Source organism: Neopsephotus bourkii, unplaced genomic scaffold (genome assembly GCF_033783945.1).
Source record: "Neopsephotus bourkii isolate Nb327-2 ecotype Australia unplaced genomic scaffold, CSIRO-AGI_Nbou_v1 NB_135, whole genome shotgun sequence".
NCBI lineage: Eukaryota > Metazoa > Chordata > Aves > Psittaciformes > Psittacidae > Neopsephotus > Neopsephotus bourkii.
In genome coordinates, this window is record NW_026900652.1 from 1 (window position 1) to 17,896 (window position 17,896).

General features: G+C 60.3%; 1 protein-coding gene across 1 annotated transcript; it reads right to left on the reverse strand.

Moving 5' to 3' along the window:
• Positions 1 to 7: 7 nt before the first annotated feature.
• LOC133220216 (dual specificity calcium/calmodulin-dependent 3',5'-cyclic nucleotide phosphodiesterase 1B-like) lies at positions 8 to 12,579 on the reverse strand (the record flags this gene model as incomplete). Its single annotated transcript, XM_061368166.1, has 14 exons — positions 12,514 to 12,579; positions 12,416 to 12,449; positions 11,570 to 11,708; positions 8,061 to 8,174; positions 6,765 to 6,950; positions 5,352 to 5,418; positions 4,252 to 4,368; positions 4,031 to 4,171; positions 3,647 to 3,747; positions 2,570 to 2,695; positions 2,347 to 2,448; positions 1,297 to 1,417; positions 237 to 318; positions 8 to 134 (listed from the first exon to the last, which is right to left on the reverse strand). Coding segments are annotated over exons 3-14 (1,418 nt in total), but the record flags the coding sequence as incomplete, so codon positions are not given.
• Between the last annotated feature and the right edge of the window lie 5,317 nt (positions 12,580 to 17,896).

Genomic DNA, 17,896 nt, shown 5'->3' on the forward strand with positions numbered 1-17,896 from the left:
CACCAACCTGCCCTGCTGGTTGCCCACGGCGTTGCCATTGCCCTTGGTGCCCTCCTCGGCCGTGGGCAGCACCATCCTCTCGGCCACATCGGTCAGCACGGAGAAGGTCGGCTCCACGATGAAGTCAATGAACCCTGGTGTGGGGCAGGGACACGGTGACCATGGGGACCCCCTGTATAGGGGGCCAGGATGGGGGCTGGGCCATTCTCCATCCATCCCCATCCATCCCCACTCACCAATCTGGGACTGGGCCACCAGTGTGGACGTGCGGTCGCAGAGCGGCGAGAAGGGGAGCCCCAGCTCAGCCTCTTTGTCCCCCTGGCAACACAACAGAGCCCCATCCCTAAGGGAAGCCCGCATCCATCCATCCATACATCCATCCATCATCCATCCATCATCCATCCATCCATCCATTCATCATCTATCCATCCATCATCCATCATCCATCCATCCATCCATCCATCCATCCATCATCCATCCATCCATCCATCCATCCATCCATCATCCATCCATCCATCATCCATCCATCCATCATCCATCCATCCATCCATCCATCCATCCATCATCCATCCATCCACCCATCCATCCATCCGTCCATCCATCATCCATCACCCATCCATCCATCCATCCATCCATCATTCATCCATCCATCCATTCATCATTCATCCATCCATCATCCATCCATCCATCATCCATCCATCCATCCATCCACCCATCCATCCGTCCATCCATTCATCATTCATCCATCCATCATCCATCTATCCATCATCCATCCATCCATCCGTCCATCATCCATCCATCCATTCATCCATCCATCATCCATCCATCCATCATCCATCCATCCATCCATCCATCCATCATCCATCCATTATCCATGCATCCATCCATCCCTGCATCCATCCATCATCCATCCATCATCCATCCATTATCCATGCATCCATCCATCCCTGCATCCATCCATCATCCATCCATTATCCATGCATCCATCCATCCCTGCATCCATCCATCATCCATCCATCCATCCATGCATCCATCCATCCATCATCCATCCATCATCCATCCATTATCCATGCATCCATCCATCCATCCATCCAACATCCATCATCCATCCATCCATCCATGCATCCATCCATCCATCATCCATCCATCATCCATCCATTATCCATGCATCCATCCATCCCTGCATCCATCCATCATCTATCCATTATCCATCCATCCATCCATCATCCATCCATCATCCCTCCATCCATCCCTGTCCGTCCCCTCTTTTACCCAGCCTCACGGCTGGACCCTTACCTGCCTGAAGAACTCCTCCATGAGGGCCTTGGTCCAGCGGCTGTGCACCGACCACTGCTTGGTGGGGTGGCTGATGTCAGCTGCATGCAGCAGCAGCGACAACACCTTGGACTTGTCGATCCTGGATAAGGGGGGGACCCCAAAAATGACCTTTATCCCCCCCTTTTAACCCCAAAACTGAGCATCATCCCCCCTTTTAAACCCCAAAACTGACCTTGATTCCCCCCTTTTAACCCAAAACTGACCTTGATCCCCCCCTTTTAACCCCAAAAATGACCTTCATCCCCCCCTTTTAACCCCCAAACTGACCTTGAGCCCCCCCTTTTAACCCAAAACTGACCTTGATCCCCCCCTTTTAACCCCAAAAATGACCTTTATCCCCCCCTTTTAACCCCCAAACTGACCTTGATCACCCCCTTTAAACCCAAAACCAAGCTTGATTCCCCTCCTTTTAAACCCAAAACTGAGCTTGACCCCCCTGTTTTAAACCCCAAAATGAGCTTGATCCCCCCCTTTTATACCCAAAACTGACCTTGATCCCCCCAATTTTAAACCCCAAAACTGAGCTTGATCCCCCCAATTTTATACCCAAAACTGTGCTTAATCCCCCTGTTTTAACCCCAAAACTGACCTTGATCCCCCCCTTTTAAACCCCAAAATTGACCTTGATCCCCCTGTTTTAACCCAAAACCAAGCTTGATCCCTGCAGTTTTAAACTCCAAAACTGAGATTGATCCCCCCGATTTTATACCCAAAACTGAGCTTAATCCCCCCCTTTTAACCCCAAAACCGAGCTTTGATCCCCCCCTTTTAAACCCCAAAACTGACCTTGATCCCCCCCTTTTAACCCCAAAACTTACCTTGATCCCCCTGTTTTAAACCCAAAACCGAGCTTGATCCCTGCGGTTTTAAACCCAAAACTGACCTAGATCCCCCCTGTTTTAAACCCCAAAACTGAGCTTAATCCCCCCTTTTTAACCCCAAAACCAATCTTGATCCCCCCCATTTTAACCCCACCTCCCCCTAACACCGGGCCCCATTGGCCCTCACCTCTCGAGCTGCTGCAGCGCCGTCTTCATGCTCTTGACCTGCTGGAAGTGGCAGGACATGTCTGTGGCCAGCACCATCTCGATCACCAGCGCCCGCAGCTCCCTGCACCCCAACGAGATAGAGGGGGGGGGAACAGCATCAGCCCCCCCGCATCCCCATCCGCCCCCCCAAAAACCAAGGGGGGGGGGTGAGGGATGCTTTGGGAGATGGGGGGACCCCTTACACGAACTCGTCCTTGGTGAGGTTGACGAAGATGTTCATCTCCTCGTCCTGCATGAGCCGGAAGGCGGCGCTGATGTGGTGGTTCTCCAGCACCGAGCGGTCGTTGTACAGGATGGCGCAGTCTGACCTGGGGGTACAGCACCAAGGAAAGGGGGGGGGGTCCCCAGGATGGGGGGCAGAGCATCTGTATCCGTGGCATTGGGTACCACCAAGGTGCTGGCACATCTGTATGCATGGCATTGGGTACCACCAAGATGCTGGCACATCTGTATCCGTGGCCTTGGGTACCACCAAGGTGCTGGCACATTTGTATGCATGGCATTGGGTACCACCAAGATGTTGGCACAGCTGTATCCATGGCCTTGGGTACTACCAAGGTGTTGGCACATCTGTATCGATGGCCTTGGGTACCAGCAAGGTGCTGGCACAGCTGTATCCATGGCCTAGGGTACCACCAAGGTGCCGGAACATCTCTATGCATGGCCTTGGGTACCACTAAGGTGCTGGCACACATGTATGCATGGCCTTGGGTACCACCAAGATGCTGGCACACATGTATACATGGCATTGGGTACCACCAAGATGCGGGCACACATGTATGCATGGCATTGGGTACCACCAAGATGCTGGCACACATGTATGCATGGCATTGGGTACCACCAAGGTGCTGGCACATCTGTATCCTGCCTGCATCAATGGTATTGGGTACCCCCAAGGTGCCAGCACATCTGTATCCTGCCCCTATCAGTGACATTGGGTGTCCTGGGTGTCCCCAAGGTGCTGCTTTCCATGCCCATAGCAGGTCCCCAGCCCTGCTCATGCCACGCCACCCATTCCGTGCTATGCAATGCCACCCATTCCATGCTATGCCATGCCACCCATGCCACCCATGACACCCATTCCATGCTATGTCATGCCACCCATCCCATGCTATGCCATGGCACCCATCCCATGCTATGCCATGCCACCCATCCCATGCTATGCCATGGCACCCATCCCATGCTATGCCATGGCACCCATTCCATGCTATGCCATGCCACCCATCCCATGCCACCCATGGCACCGGTGCCCCCCTCACTTGGTCTGGATGTGGAAGCTGTTGGTGGTGCCCGTGTGCTCGTAGTCATGGATGGCGGCCGCGAAGATGATGGCCAGGACCTCGAGCTCCGTCAGGTAGTGCTGGGGTGGGGGGCACACACACACACACACACACGTCACATGTCACACGCATGTGCAAGCGTGTGTGGACACGTGTGAACCATGCAGGATTGGTGTGTGCATGTGCTGGAGTCACCCAATGCCACCCTGCTCCCCCCATCATCCCGGCACTGTTGCCATGGTGGCACCGTCTCCATGGCAACAAGCATCGCTTGGACCAGCATGGCCGGGGCACCCATTGGACAGCATGGGACCCCCAATTGGACCCCATAGGACCCCCATGGGATCCCCAATGGGATCCTACCAACATGCCCGTGCGGACCAGGAAGCAGTGGACGGTCTGGGTGACGTCGGCAGCGTGGACCTGGTTGTGGTAGGGATTCCGGTACTTCCCATAGCCCGTTTCCAGTGCATCCAGCAGCGTGTTCAGGAAGACAGCCGGGATCTGAGGCACGGATACATGGATGGAAAGGCCTCCCATGGCCAGCACCCATGGGTGGGCACGGGCAAGGGGCATGGGTGCACCTTGAAGCGGCTGTTGAGGTTGTGTCGGGTGAGGAGCTCGAAGACGATGGTCCTCAGGGAGTGCTCCTCCGTCATCTGGTTCAGTGTGAAGACGTCGAAGCACCACACATCGAGGCTCTGAGGGGGGGAATGGGATACAGGGGCATCACCCCGGGGGGAGGATATCCCATGGGATGCTCAGCAAGGCACAGGGAAGCTCGGGAATGATGAGCCGTGGGAGGGATGCACCCGGGATGTGCTAAGGATGAACAGGGATGAACAGGGATGCACAAGGGCAGGGATGCTCAGGGATGGCCACTGAAGGGCAGCGATGCTGAGCCATGGAAGGGATTCACAGGGATTCACCAGGGATGCACAGGGATGCACAAGGATGCACAAGGGCAGGGATGCTCAGAGATGCCCCAGGGATGGCCACTGAAGCGCAGGGATGCTGAGCCATGGAAGGGATGCACCCGGGATGCACAGGGATGCACCAGGGATGAACAGGGATGCACCCGGGATGCACAGGGATGCACCAGGGATGAACAGGGATGCACCCGGGATGCACAGGGATGCACCAGGGATGAACAGGGATGCACCCGGGATGCACAGGGATGCACCAGGGATGTACAGGGATGCACAGGGATGCACTAGGGATGCACAAGGGCAGGGATGCTCAAGGATGCCCCAGGGATGGCCACTGAAGCACAGAGATGTTGAGCCATGGAAGGGATGCACCCAGGATGCACTAAGGATGAGCAGGGATGAACAGGGATGCACTAAGGATGCACAGGGATGCACTAAGGATGCACTAGGGATGCACAAGGGCAGGGATGCTCAGGGATGGCCACTGAAGCACAGAGATGTTGAGCCATGGAAGGGATGCACCCAGGATGCACTAAGGATGCACAGGGATGCACAGGGATGCACAGGGATGCACAGGGGTGCACAGGGATGCACAAGGCCAGGGATGCTCAGGGATGCCCACAGGGATGCTGAGCCCTGCCCAGGGGTACCCAACCCATGCCCAGCAGCAGTGGGTGCCATCTCCCATGGGAAAATCCCATCCATCCCTATGGAATCGGGGTGCCCCCCCCCATCCCCCAGTCACCCCCTGGTACCTTCAGGCAGTTGAGGACGGAGCTGGAGTAAGTGGGCCCCACGGCTGTGTACAACCGGCGAAGCATCCTGCAAGGGGTGGGGTGATGTGGGTGCTGGGGCAAAGATGGGTGCTGGGGGCAAAGATGGGTGCTGGGGGCAAAGATGGGTGCTGGGGGAAAAGTGGGTGCTGGGGCAAAGGTGGGTGCTGGGGCAAAGGTGGGTGCTGGGGGAAAAGTGGGTGCTGGGGGAAAAGTGGGTGCTGGGGCAAAGATGGGTGCTGGGGCAAAACTGGGTGCTGGGGGAAAAGTGGGTGCTGGGGGAAAAGTGGGTGCTGGGGCAAAGGTGGGTGCTCGGGGCCTTTGCACTCAGGAACCCAACTTTGCCCTTGGGACCATCCCCCAGGTGCTCAGCTCCCTCTGTGATGCTTGGGGCTCTCTTGGGGTGCTCAGCTCCCTCTGTGATGCTCAGGGCCCCTCTTGGGGTGCTCAGCACCCTCTGTGATGCTTGGGCCCCTCTTGGGGTGCTCAGCACCCTCTGTGATGCTTGGGGCCCCTCTTGGGGTGCTCAGCTCCCTCTGTGATGCTTGGGCCCCTCTTGGGGTGCTCAGCTCCCTCTGTGATGCTCGGGGCCCTCTTGGGGTGCTCAGCTCCCTCTGTGATGCTTGGGGCCCCTCTTGGGGTGCTCAGCTCCCTCTGTGATGCTTGGGGCCCTCTTGGGGTGCTCAGCACCCTCTGTGATGCTCGGGGGCCCTCTTGGGGTGCTCAGCTCCCTCTGTGATGCTTGGGGTCCCACTTGGGGTGCTCAGCTCCCTCTGTGATGCTTGGGGCCCTCTTGGGGTGCTCAGCTCCCTCTGTGATGCTTGGGGCCCTCTTGGGGTGCTCAGCACCCTCTGTGATGCTCGGGGCTTCACTTGGGGTGCTCAGCTCCCTCTGTGATGCTCGGGGCTTCACTTGGGGTGCTCAGCTCCCTCTGTGATGCTCAGGGCCCCTCTTGGGGTGCTCAGCTCCCCCTGTGATGCTCGGGGCTTCACTTGGGGTGCTCAGCTCCCTCTGTGATGCTTGGGCCCCTCTTGGGGTGCTCAGCTCCCTCTGTGATGCTTGGGGCCCACCTGGGTGCTCAGCTCCCTCTGTGATGCTTGGGGCCCTCTTGGGGTGCTCAGCTCCCTCTGTGATGCTCGGGGCTTCACTTGGGGTGCTCAGCTCCCTCTGTGATGCTTGGGCCCCTCTTGGGGTGCTCAGCTCCCTCTGTGATGCTTGGGCCCCACCTGGGTGCTCAGCTCCCTCTGTGATGCTTGGGGCCCTCTTGGGGTGCTCAGCTCCCTCTGTGATGCTTGGGGCCCTCTTGGGGTGCTCAGCTCCCCCTGTGATGCTTGGGGCCCTCTTGGGGTGCTCAGCACCCCCTGTGTCTCTCACCCCCCCATGCCCCATCCCCACCTCTCCACGAAGATGCCGGCCTGCACCGCGTGCACGATGCTCCGGAACTTGGGCTTCTCCTCGGCCCGGCGGCCCTTGGCCCGCGCCTGCTGCGTGAAGGTGGCCGCCAGCCAATCCCGCACCTCCGAGGGCACGGCCGCATCCGAGCCCATCTCCCGCAGCTCATCCTCCGTGTCCAGCATCTGCCTGCGGGGGGGGTACAGCCGTAAGGTTAATGGGGGTCAATGGGGGTCAATGGGGGTCAATGGGGGTCAATGGGGGTTAATGGGGTCAATGGGGGTCAATGGGGGACAATGGGGTCAATGGGGGTCAATGGGGTCAGTGGTGGTCAATGGGGGTCAATGGGGGTCAATGGGGGTCAATGGGGTCAGTGGTGGTCAATGGGGGTCAATGGGGGTCAATGGGGGTTAATGGGGTCAATGGGGGTCAATGGGGTCAATGGGGCTCAATGGCGGTCAGTGGGTTTCAATGGCAGTCAATGATGGTCAATGGTGGTCAATGGGGGTCAATGGGGTTCAGTGGTGGCCAATGGGGAACAATGGTAGTCAACGGTGGTCAATGGCAGTCAATGGTGGTCAGTGGTGGTCAATGGCGGTCAAAGGCGGTCAAAGGCGGTCAATGGTGGTCAATGGTAGTCAATGGTGGTCAATGGCAGTCAGTGGTGGTCGGTGGTGGTCAGTGGTGGTCAATGGTGCTCAATGGTACTCAGTGGTGGTCAACAGTGGTCAACGGTGGTCAATGTGGGGTCAATGGGGGTCAATGGTAGTCAATGGTACTCAGTGGTGGTCAACGGTGGTCAACGGTGGTCAATGGGGGTCAATGGTGCTCAATGGTACTCAGTGGTGGTCAACGGTGGTCAACGGGGGTCAATGGGGTCAATGGCGGTCAATGGTGGTCAATGGTGGTCAATGGCAGTCAGTGGTGTTCAATAGTGGTCAATGGTGCTCAACGGTGGTCAATGGTGCTCCATGGTGGTCAATGGTGCTCAATGGTGTTCAATGGTGGTCAATGGTGTTCAACAGTGGTCAATGGCGGTCAATGGTGGTCAGTGGTGTTCAATGGTGCTCAATGGCGGTCAGTGGTGGTCAATGGTGTTCAGCGGTGGTCAGTGGTGTTCCATGGTGGTCAGTGGTGCTCCATGGTGGTCAATGGTGCTCCATGGTGGTCAGTGGTGCTCCATGGTGGTCAATGGTGGTCAATGGCAGTCAATGGTGCCCAATGGTGTTCAGCGGTGGTCAATGGTGCTCCATGGTGGTCAATGGTGGTCAGTGGCACCCCTTACCCCCAGCCCCTCACCGGGTCTCGTCGATGTAGACGGCCTCGAGCAGGGAGGCCGCGTACTCCAGGTTCCGCTTGAGCTCCTCCACGTTCACCTCGCCCGAGTCCAGCTGCTTCACCAGGAAGCGCAGCCTAAGGGCAGCGGGCGCTGTGGGGCGCTAGGGGTGCCATAGGGGCCCTGTGCTATGGGTGCTAGGGGTGCCATAGGGATCCTGGGCTATGGGTGCTAGGGGTGCCATAGGGATCCTGGGCTATGGGTGCTATGGGTGCCATAGGGGCCCTGTGCTAGGGGTGCTAGGGGTGCCATAGGGGCCTCTGCTATGGGTGCTAGGGGTGCCATAGGGATCCTGGGCTATGGGTGCTATGGGTGCCATAGGGGCCTGTGCTATGGGTGCCATAGGGATTCTGTGCTATGGGTGCCATAGGGACCTCTGCTATGGGTGCTATGGGTGCCATAGGGACCCTGGGCTATGGGTGTCATAGGGACCTCTGCTATGCGTGCTATGGGTGCCATAGGGACCCTGGGCTATGGGTGCCATAGGGGTTCTGTGCTATGGGTAGCATAGGGACCTCTGCTATGGGTGCTATGGGTGCCATAGGGACCTCTGCTATGGGTTCTATGGATGCCATAGGGGTTATGTGCTATAGGTGCTGGGGTGTCATAGGGACTCTGTGCTATGGGTGATATAGGGGCCCTGTGCTATGGGTGCCATAGGGGCCCTGTGCTATGGGTGCTATGGGTGCCATAGGGACCCTGTGCTATGGCTTCAGTCAGTGCTATGGGGCCCCTGTGCCATCGGGACCCTGCTCCATCAGGAAGCGGAGCCGGATGTGGGAGCTCTTTGCTGCCTCTTCCAGCCCTGGGATCCCATGGATGCGCCCACACAGGCCCTGATCTGCGTGGGCAGCGCACGTGTGCACGTGTGCGTGCACGTGTGTGCATGCGTGTCCTGTGTGTGCTCACATGTGCATGTGTGTCCTGTGTGCGTGCACGTGTGTGCATGCGTGTTCCCGTGTGTGTGTGCGTGTACATGGGGGGGGGGCATCCTGCACCCAGTACCCAGCACCCAGGACACAGGGATATGGGGACACGGGGGGATGCGCTTGATGCCAGCTCCCGGTCCTGGTCCAGCTCAGCCTCCTGGAGGCATCACTGGCAATGGCATCGGCACCCAACAGGTCCCGATCAGCACCCAACAGGTCCCCATCAGCACCCAACAGGTCCCCATCAGCACCCAACAGGTCCCCATCAGTGCCCAGCAGGTCCCAATCGGCACCCAACAGATCCCCATCGGCACCCAACAGGTCCCCATCGGCACCCAACAGGTCCCCATCAGTGCCCAGCAGGTCCCAATCGGCACCCAACAGGTCCCCATCGGCACCCAACAGGTCCCCATCGCACCCAACAGGTCCCCATCAGTGCCCAGCAGGTCCCAATCGGCACCCAACAGGTCCCCATCAGCACCCAACAGGTCCCCATCAGCACCCAACAGGTCCCCATCAGTGCCCAGCAGGTCCCAATCGGCACCCAACAGGTCCCCATCAGCACCCAACAGGTCCTGATCAGCACCCAACAGGTCCCCATTGGCACCCAACAGGTCCCCATTGGCACCCAACAGGTCCCCATCAGCACCCAACAGGTCCCCATTGGCACCCAACAGGTCCCCATTGGCACCCAACAGGTCCCCATCAGCACCCAACAGGTCCCCATTGGCACCCAACAGGTCCCCATTGGCACCCAACAGGTCCCCATCAGCCCCCAACAGGTCCCAATCGGCACCCAACAGGTCCCCATCAGTGCCCAACAGGTCCCCATCGGCACCCAACAGGTCCCCATCGGCACCCAACAGGTCCCCATCAGCACCCAACAGGTCCCCATCGGCACCCAACAGGTCCCCATCAGCACCCAACAGGTCCCCATCAGCACCCAACAGGTCCCCATCGGCACCCAACAGGTCCCCATCGGCACCCAACAGGTCCCCATCAGCACCCAACAGGTCCCCATCGGCACCCAACAGGTCCCCATCGGCACCCAACAGGTCCCCATCGGCACCCAACAGGTCCCCATCGGCACCCACTGGTCCCCATTGACACCCACTGGTCCCCATTGGCACCCACTGGTCCTCATCCAGTGGATGATGGGGGGGGGGGGCACACATCACGTTCAAAGCCAGCAGGGAGCACCCACAGGCTACAGAGGGACCTGACCTTGGGGACGGTGACTGTCACCTGCCTGCACCCCATCCCCATGGACACCATCCCCATGAACCCCAACTCCTTGGACCCCATCCCTATGAACCCCATCCCTATGGACCCCACCCCCATGGACCCCATCCCTACGGACCCCAATCCCTATGGACCCCATCCCTATAGACCCCATCCCCATGGACCGCATCCCCATGGACCCCATCCCCATAGACTCCATCCCTACAAACCCCAACCCCATCGACCCCATCCCCATGACCCCATCCCTATGGACCCCATCCCTATGGACTCCCATCCCTATGGACCCCATCCCTATAGACCCCACCCCCATGGACTCCATCCCCATGACCCCATCCCTACGGACCCCCACAGGATGGGGTCCCCTGTATCACAGTGGGTGCTGGGACCCCCCAGTGACCCCCATTGCCAGCCCTGGGCCCCGCACCCACGCCCCCCCCACAAGCTGCCTGTCACCCCCCCCCTACTGCCCCCCCCCCGCTGCCACCCCGGGCTATGGGGGGAGCCTTTGGGGTACAGCCGGTGCTGGGGTCCCTGTTCAGGGGTCCCTCTTGGGGTCCCTACTGGGGTTCACTATTGGGGGTCCCTGTTTTGGGGTCTCTATTTTAGGGTCCCTGTTCAGGGGTCCCTATTGGGCTCCGTATTGGGGTCCCTGTATTGGGGTCCCTCTTGGGGTCCCTATTGGGGTCCCTATTGGGGGTCCCTGTTTTGGGGTCCCTGTTTTTGGGTCCCTCTTGGGGTCCCTGTTTTGGGGTCCCTATTGGGCTCCCTATTGGGGTCCCTCTTGGGGTCCCTATTGGGGTCCCTGTTGGGGGGGTCCCTAGTGGGGTCCCTATTGGGGTCCCTGTTTTGAGGTCCCTATTGGGGTCCCTGTTTTGGGGTCCCTGTTGGGGGGTCCCTATTGGGGCTCCCTATTGGGGTCCCTCTTGGGGTCTCTATTTTGGGGTCCCTAACGGGGTCCCTATTGGGGTCCCTATTGGGGGGTCCCTATTGGGGTCCCTCTCGGGGTCCCTATTGGGGTCCCTGTTGGGGTCCCTGTTGGGCTCCCTATTGGGGGGGTCCCTATTAGGGGTCCCTATTGGGGTCCCTCTTGGAGTCTCTATTTTGGGGTCCCTGTTTTGGGGGGGTCCCTATTGGGGTCCCTGTTGGGTTCCCTATTGGCGTCCCTATTGAGGGGTCCCTATTGGGGTCCCTGTTCAGGGGTCCCTATTAGGGTCCCTATTGGGGTCCCTCTCGGGGTCCCTCTTGGGGTCCCTGTTTTGGGGTCCCTGTTTTGGGGTCCCCCCGTGCCCCCCCTCACTCACAGCGCCCGCAGCTTCACCCAGATCCTTTTGCTGGGCACGGGTTTCTCCTCCAGGGGGGAGCCCCCCCCGGCGGGCCCCGGGGCCCCGCGCTCGGGCTCCGGCTCCAGCTCCGGGAGGCTCCGCGGCGGCTCCATGGCCCCTGCGGCGGGGACGGAGCCGTCCTGAGCCCCGCGGCCGAGGCCCCGGGACCGCCCCCCCCCAGAGCCCCGGGACCCGGCGGCTGCGCAGGCGGCACCGGCCCGGAGCTAAGATGGCACCGGGAGGGGAGGGGGGGTGGGAAACGGGATGGGGGCAAGGGGGGGGGTGGAGGGGAACGGGATGGACGGGAACGGGAACGGGAGGGATGAACGGGGATGAACGGGAACGGGGGGAATGAACAGGAACGGGGATGAACGGGAACGGGGATGAACGGGAACGGGAGGGAGGAACGAGAACGAGAACGGGGATGAACGGGAACGGGGATGAACGGGAACGGGGATGAACGGGAACGGGAGGAAGGAACGGGAACGGGAGGGAGGAACGGGAACGGGAGGAATGAACGGGAACGGGGGGATGCGGGAGGAATGAACGGGAACGGGAGGGATGAACGGGAACGGGGATGAACGGGAACGGGAAGGATGAACGGGTATGAACGGGAACGGGAGGAACCGGGAGGGATGAACGGGAACGGGAGGAATGAACGGGAACAGGGATGAACGGGAACGGGGATGAACGGTAACGGGGGGACAGGGAGGGATGAACGGGAACGGGAGGAATGAACGGGAACGGGGATGAACGGTAACGGGGGTCCAGGGAGGGATGAACGGGAGGAAACGGGGAGGGACCGGGGATGCTGCGCGCTCCTACCCGGGGATGCTCGGCCGGAAAGCGCCGGTGCCGCCGTGCTCCGGGTACCGCTGTTACCGGTAGCGTCGTGCTCTGGGAACCAGCGTTACCGGTAGCGTCGTGCTCCGGGTACCGCCGCTGTTACCGGTAGCGCCGTGCTCTGGGTACCGCCGGAGCTGCCGGTGCCGCCGTGCTTCGGGTACCGCTGTTACCGGTAGCTCCGTGCCCCGGGTACCGCCGCTGTTACCGGTAGCGCCGCCGTTACCGGTAGCTCCGTGCTCCGGGTCCCGCTGTTACCGGTAGCTCCGTGCCCCGCGCTCCCCCCCCCGGGGCTCGCCGCAACTTTCCCCGAGCCGGCACCGGGGGGGGGCGGAGGAGGGAGGGGGGGGTTGGGGGGGGCGAGTGGGGGGGGGGGGGGGCCCGGGGCCCCGCCCCCCCCCCCCCCCTCCGCTTCAGCCCCGGTACGGGGGGGGCGCAGCCCCGGACCCCCATAAAAGTGGAGGGAGAGGAGGGTCCCGCAGGGCCCCCATGGGGCTGAACCACAGGGACCCACTGGGGGGGTGCCCCAGGACCCCTATGGGGCTATAGGGGCTGTACCCCAGGACCCCTATGGGGCTATAGGGGCTCTACCCCCTATGGGGCTATAGGGGCTCTACCCCACGACCCCCACGGGGCTATAGGGGCTCTACCCCACGACCCCTATGGGGCTATAGGGGCTGTACCCCAGGACCCCTATGGGGCTATAGGGGCTCTACCCCACGACCCCCACGGGGCTATAGGGGCTCTACCCCACGACCCCTATGGGGCTATAGGGGCTGTACCCCAGGACCTCCATGGGGCTATAGGAGCTGTACTCCAGGATCCCTATGGGGCTATAGGGGCTGTACCCCAGGACCGCTATGGGGCTATAGGGGCTCTACCCCACGACCCCTATGGGGCTATAGGGGCCCTACCCCAGGACCCCTATGGGGCTATAGGGGCTGTACCCCAGGACCCCTATGGGGCTATAGGGGCTCTACCCCAGGACCCCAAAGGGGGTATCCCCCAGGACCCCTATATAGAGACTACAGGGGTTTTACCCCAGAGCTCCTATGGGGTCACCCCAAGACCCCCATGGGCTACAGAGGCTGTACCCCAGGGCACCTATGGGGCTATAGGGGGTGTACCCCTGAACCCCTATGAGGGGTACCACTGAACCCCTATGGGGGTTAACACTGAAACCCTATGGGGGGTATCCCTGAACCCCTATTGGGGGTACCACTGAAACCCTATGGGGGGTACCCCAAGACCCCTAAGGGGGGGACCCCAAGACCCCTATGGGCTATAGCAGCCCCCCGTGCACCCCTATGGCGCTATGGGGGTGCGAGACCCCCCCCATCCCTATCCCAACCCTATGGGGGGGTTCATGGGCACACACACACGGGGGGGGGGATGTTGGGGTGCTCTGGGGAGGGGAGGGGGGGGTCCGTGGCTCGGGGGTGTCCCAGCAGCCCCCGCGCTGCTCGGGTGCACGCGCCGTGCTCAGCCCCCGTCATTAGGGCTAATTAATATTAATGAGCCTTTATATAACCTATGTAACACCCACCCCCCCCCCCTTACCCCCCCCTCCGGCATGGGGCAAAATGGGGGACCCCCCCCCCCCAGGAACCCATGGTCCCCAATGGGCTCCCTTGTGCCAGGCCATGGCACCCATGGGTGCTGCCTCCCTTTGCTTTGGCTTGGGGTGATGGGGGGCACCCATGGGACCCCCACTTGGACACGGGGTGGGCTATGAGGTCTGGTGCACACTGGGGACACTTTGGGGTCCCCAAATGTCATTGGGGGGGTCAGAGCCAGGTTTGGGGGTGCAAGGATTCCGATAGGGGATGCTTTACATCAGGCTGCTGGGGGCACCCATAGGACCCCCATTGGCTCTTAGGAGCCCCGCATCCCATCGAGGACCACTTTGGGGTCCCCAAAGTCCACTGGGGGGGGGGGGTGAGAGCCAGGTTTGGGGGTGCAGGGACTGAGATGGGGGATGCTTTACATCGGGCTTTTGGGGACAGCCCCGCCATTGGCTCTTGGGGTCCCTGATGGGAGCTCTGCATCCCATCGAGGACCACTTGGGGGTCCCCAAACGCCATTGGGGTGGGGTCAGAGCCAGGTTTGGGGTTGCAGGGACTCCAATAGGGGATGCTTTGCATCGGGCTGTTGGGGGCACCCATAACACCCCCATTGGCTCTTGGGGTCCTTATTGAGAGCCCTGCATCCCATTGAGGACCATTCTGGGGTCCCCAAGTGTCATTCTGGGGGGGCAGAGCGAAGTTTGGGGGTGCAGGGACTCCGATAGGGGATGCTTTGCATCGAGCTGTTCGGGGCACCCATAGGACCCCCATTGGCTCTTGGGGTCCTTATTGAGAGCCCTGCATCCCATTGAGGACCATTTTTGGGGGTCAGAGCCAGGTTTGGGGGTGCAGGGACTCCGATAGGGGATGCTTTACATCGGGCTGTTGGGGTGCACCCATAGGACCCCCATTGGTTCTTAGGGGGCCCGCATCCCATCGAGGACCACTTTGGGGTCCCCAAACTCCACTTTTGGGGGAGGGGGGGGTCAGAGCCAGGTTTGAGGGTGCAGGGACTCCGATAGGGGATGCTTTGCCTTAGGCTGTTGGGGGAACCCATAGGACCCCCATTGGCTCTTGGGGTCCTTATTGAGAGCCCTGCATCCCATTGAGGACCACTTTGGGGGGGGGTCATAGCCAGGTTTGGGGGTGCAGGGACACAAAGGGGAGGCTGGGGGGGGGGGGCACCCCGATGTGGGCGGCGTGGGCCGGGCCCCGCGTGCGAGACAAAGCGGAGCTGCGGCATCAGCAGCGCGCTCGGGGCCGTGATTGATGAGCGGGATAATAGAGAGGAGCCGAGATTGCGGGCGGCCGGGGGAGGGCATTCCCTATGGGAATACAGCGGGAAAGGGGGGGAACGGGGGGGAGCGGGGGAGTTCAACCCGCTCCAGAGCTGGAATCCCAGCCCCTCCTGACGGGGATGGGAGGGGATGCGATGGGATGGGCACCATCCCCCCCCTCAACTTCCATATCCCGATAGAAGGGGGGTTTGGGATAAAGGGGTCGGGATAAGGGGGGGGGGTTAAACCGGCTCCAGAGCTGGAATCCCAGCCCCTCCTGCCGGGGATGGGAGGGGATGCGATGGGATGGGCACCCCCCCCCCCCAACTTCCATATCCCGATAAAAGGGGGGCTTTGGGATAAAGGGGTCGGGATAAGGGGGGGAGTTAAACCCGCTCCGCAGCTGGAATCCCAACCCCTTCTCCCAAAGCTGGGAGCGGATGCGATGGGATGCGCACCCCCCCCCCCCTTAGATCCCGATAGAACGGGGGGGTTTGGGATAAAAGGTTGGGATAAAGGGGAGGGGGGGGTGTTAAACCCGCTCCGCAGCTGGAATTCCAACCCCTTCTCCCAAAGCTGGGAGCGGATGTGATGGGATGCGCACCCCCCCCCCCCCAAACTTCCATATCCCGATAAAAGGGGGGTTGGGATAAAGGGGTCGGGATAAGGGAGAGGGGGTTCAACCCGCTCCAGAGCTGGAATCCCAGCCCCTCCTGCCGGGGATGGGAGGGGATGCGATGGGATGCGCACCCCCCCCCCATTAGATCCCGATAGAAGGGGGTTTGGGATAAAAGGTTGGGATAAAGGGGTTGGGATAAGGGGGGGGATGTCGAGGAAGCGGCAGCCACGTCCCCATTCCCGGTGACTCATCCCGGAGCAGCCGTGAGCCGAATGGCAACGGCCGCTGCCCTCGGTCCCCGCTCATCCGGAGCGCAGGGATGCGGGATGGGAGGAGGGAAACGGGCGGAGATGGTGGGGAAAAGGTGGGAAAGAGGCTTGGGAATGGCCCCAAAACACTTGGGAATGGCCCCAAAAGGGCTTGGGAATGGTCCCAAACCGCTTGGGAATGGTCCCAAAACACTTGGGAATGGTCTCAAAAGGGCTTGGGAATGGTCCCAAAACGCTTGGGAATGGTCCCAATAGGGCTTGGGAATGGCCCCAAAAGGGCTTGGGAATGGCCCCAAAACGCCCGGGAATGGCCCCAAAAGGGCTTGGGAATGGTCCCAAAACGCTTGGGAATGGCCCCAAAACGCCCGGGAATGGCCCCAAAACGCTTGGGAATGGTCCCAAAAGGACTTGGGAATGGTCTCAAAACACTTGGGAATGGCCCCAAAAGGGCTTGGGAATGGTCTCAAAACACTTGGGAATGGCCCCAAAAGGGCTTGGGATTGGTCTCAAAAGGGCTTGGGAATGGCCCCAAAAGGGCTCGGGAATGACCCCAAAAGGGCTTGGGAATGGTCCCAAAAGGGCTTGGGAATGGTCTCAAAAGGGCTTGGGAATGGTCTCAAAAGGGCTTGGGAATGGTCCCAAAAGGGCTTGGGAATGGCCCCAAAAGGGCTTGGGAATGGTCCCTAAAGGGCTTGGGAATGGTCTCCAAAGGTCTTGGGAATGGTCCCAAAACGCTTGGGAATGGCCCCAAAAGGGCTTGGGAATGGTCTCAAAAGGGCTTGGGAATGGCCCCAAAAGGGCTTGGGAATGGTCTCAAAAGGGCTTGGGAATGGTCTCAAAAGGGCTTGGGAATGGTCCCAAAACCCTTGGGAATGGTCCCAATAGGGCTTGGGAATGGCCCCAAAAGGGCTTGGGAATGGCCCCAAAAGGGCTTGGGAATGGTCCCAAAAGGGCTTGGGAATGGTCTCAAAAGGGCTTGGGAATGGACCCTAAAGGGCTTGGGAATGGTCCCAAAACGCTCGGGAATGGCCCCAAAACGCTTGGGAATGGCCCCAAAAGGGCTTGGGAGTGGTCTCAAAAGGGTTTGGGAATGGTCCCAAAAGGGCTTGGGAATGGTCCCATCCCGGAGCCAGCATCAGCACCAGCTCCAGTCCTTCCGGATGGGAACATCCCAAGGGATGTTATTCCCACTGGATGCATGGATCCATACACCCCCCCCCAAGTGGGACACAGACTGGAGAGGGGTTTTGGGGTGACTTCAGCAGGTTTGGGGTGCGCTTGTTGGGGTTTGGGTGCAGATGAAGGGGTTCGGGTGCTGTTGGAAGGGTTTGGGTGGCATTCGATGGGGTTTGGGTGCAGTTGCGTTTATTTGGGTGCAGATGAAGGGGTTTGGGTGCTGTTGGAGGGGACTTGGTGCAGTTTGGGTGCAGTTGATGGGGTTTGGGTGCAGTTGCAGGTGTTTGGGTGCAGTTTGGGTGCAGTTGATGGGGTTTGGGTGCAGTTGATGGGGTTTGGGTGCAGTTGATGGGGTTTGGGTGCAGTTTGGGTGCAGTTGATGGGGTTTGGGTGCAGTTTGGGTGCAGATGCAGGTGTTTGGGTGCAGTTTGGGTGCAGTTGATGGGGTTTGGGTGCACTTTGGGTGCAGTTTGGGTGCAGTTGATGGGGTTTGGGTGCAGTTGATGGGGTTTGGGTGCAGTTTGGGTGCAGTTGATGGGGTTTCAGTAATACAAGGG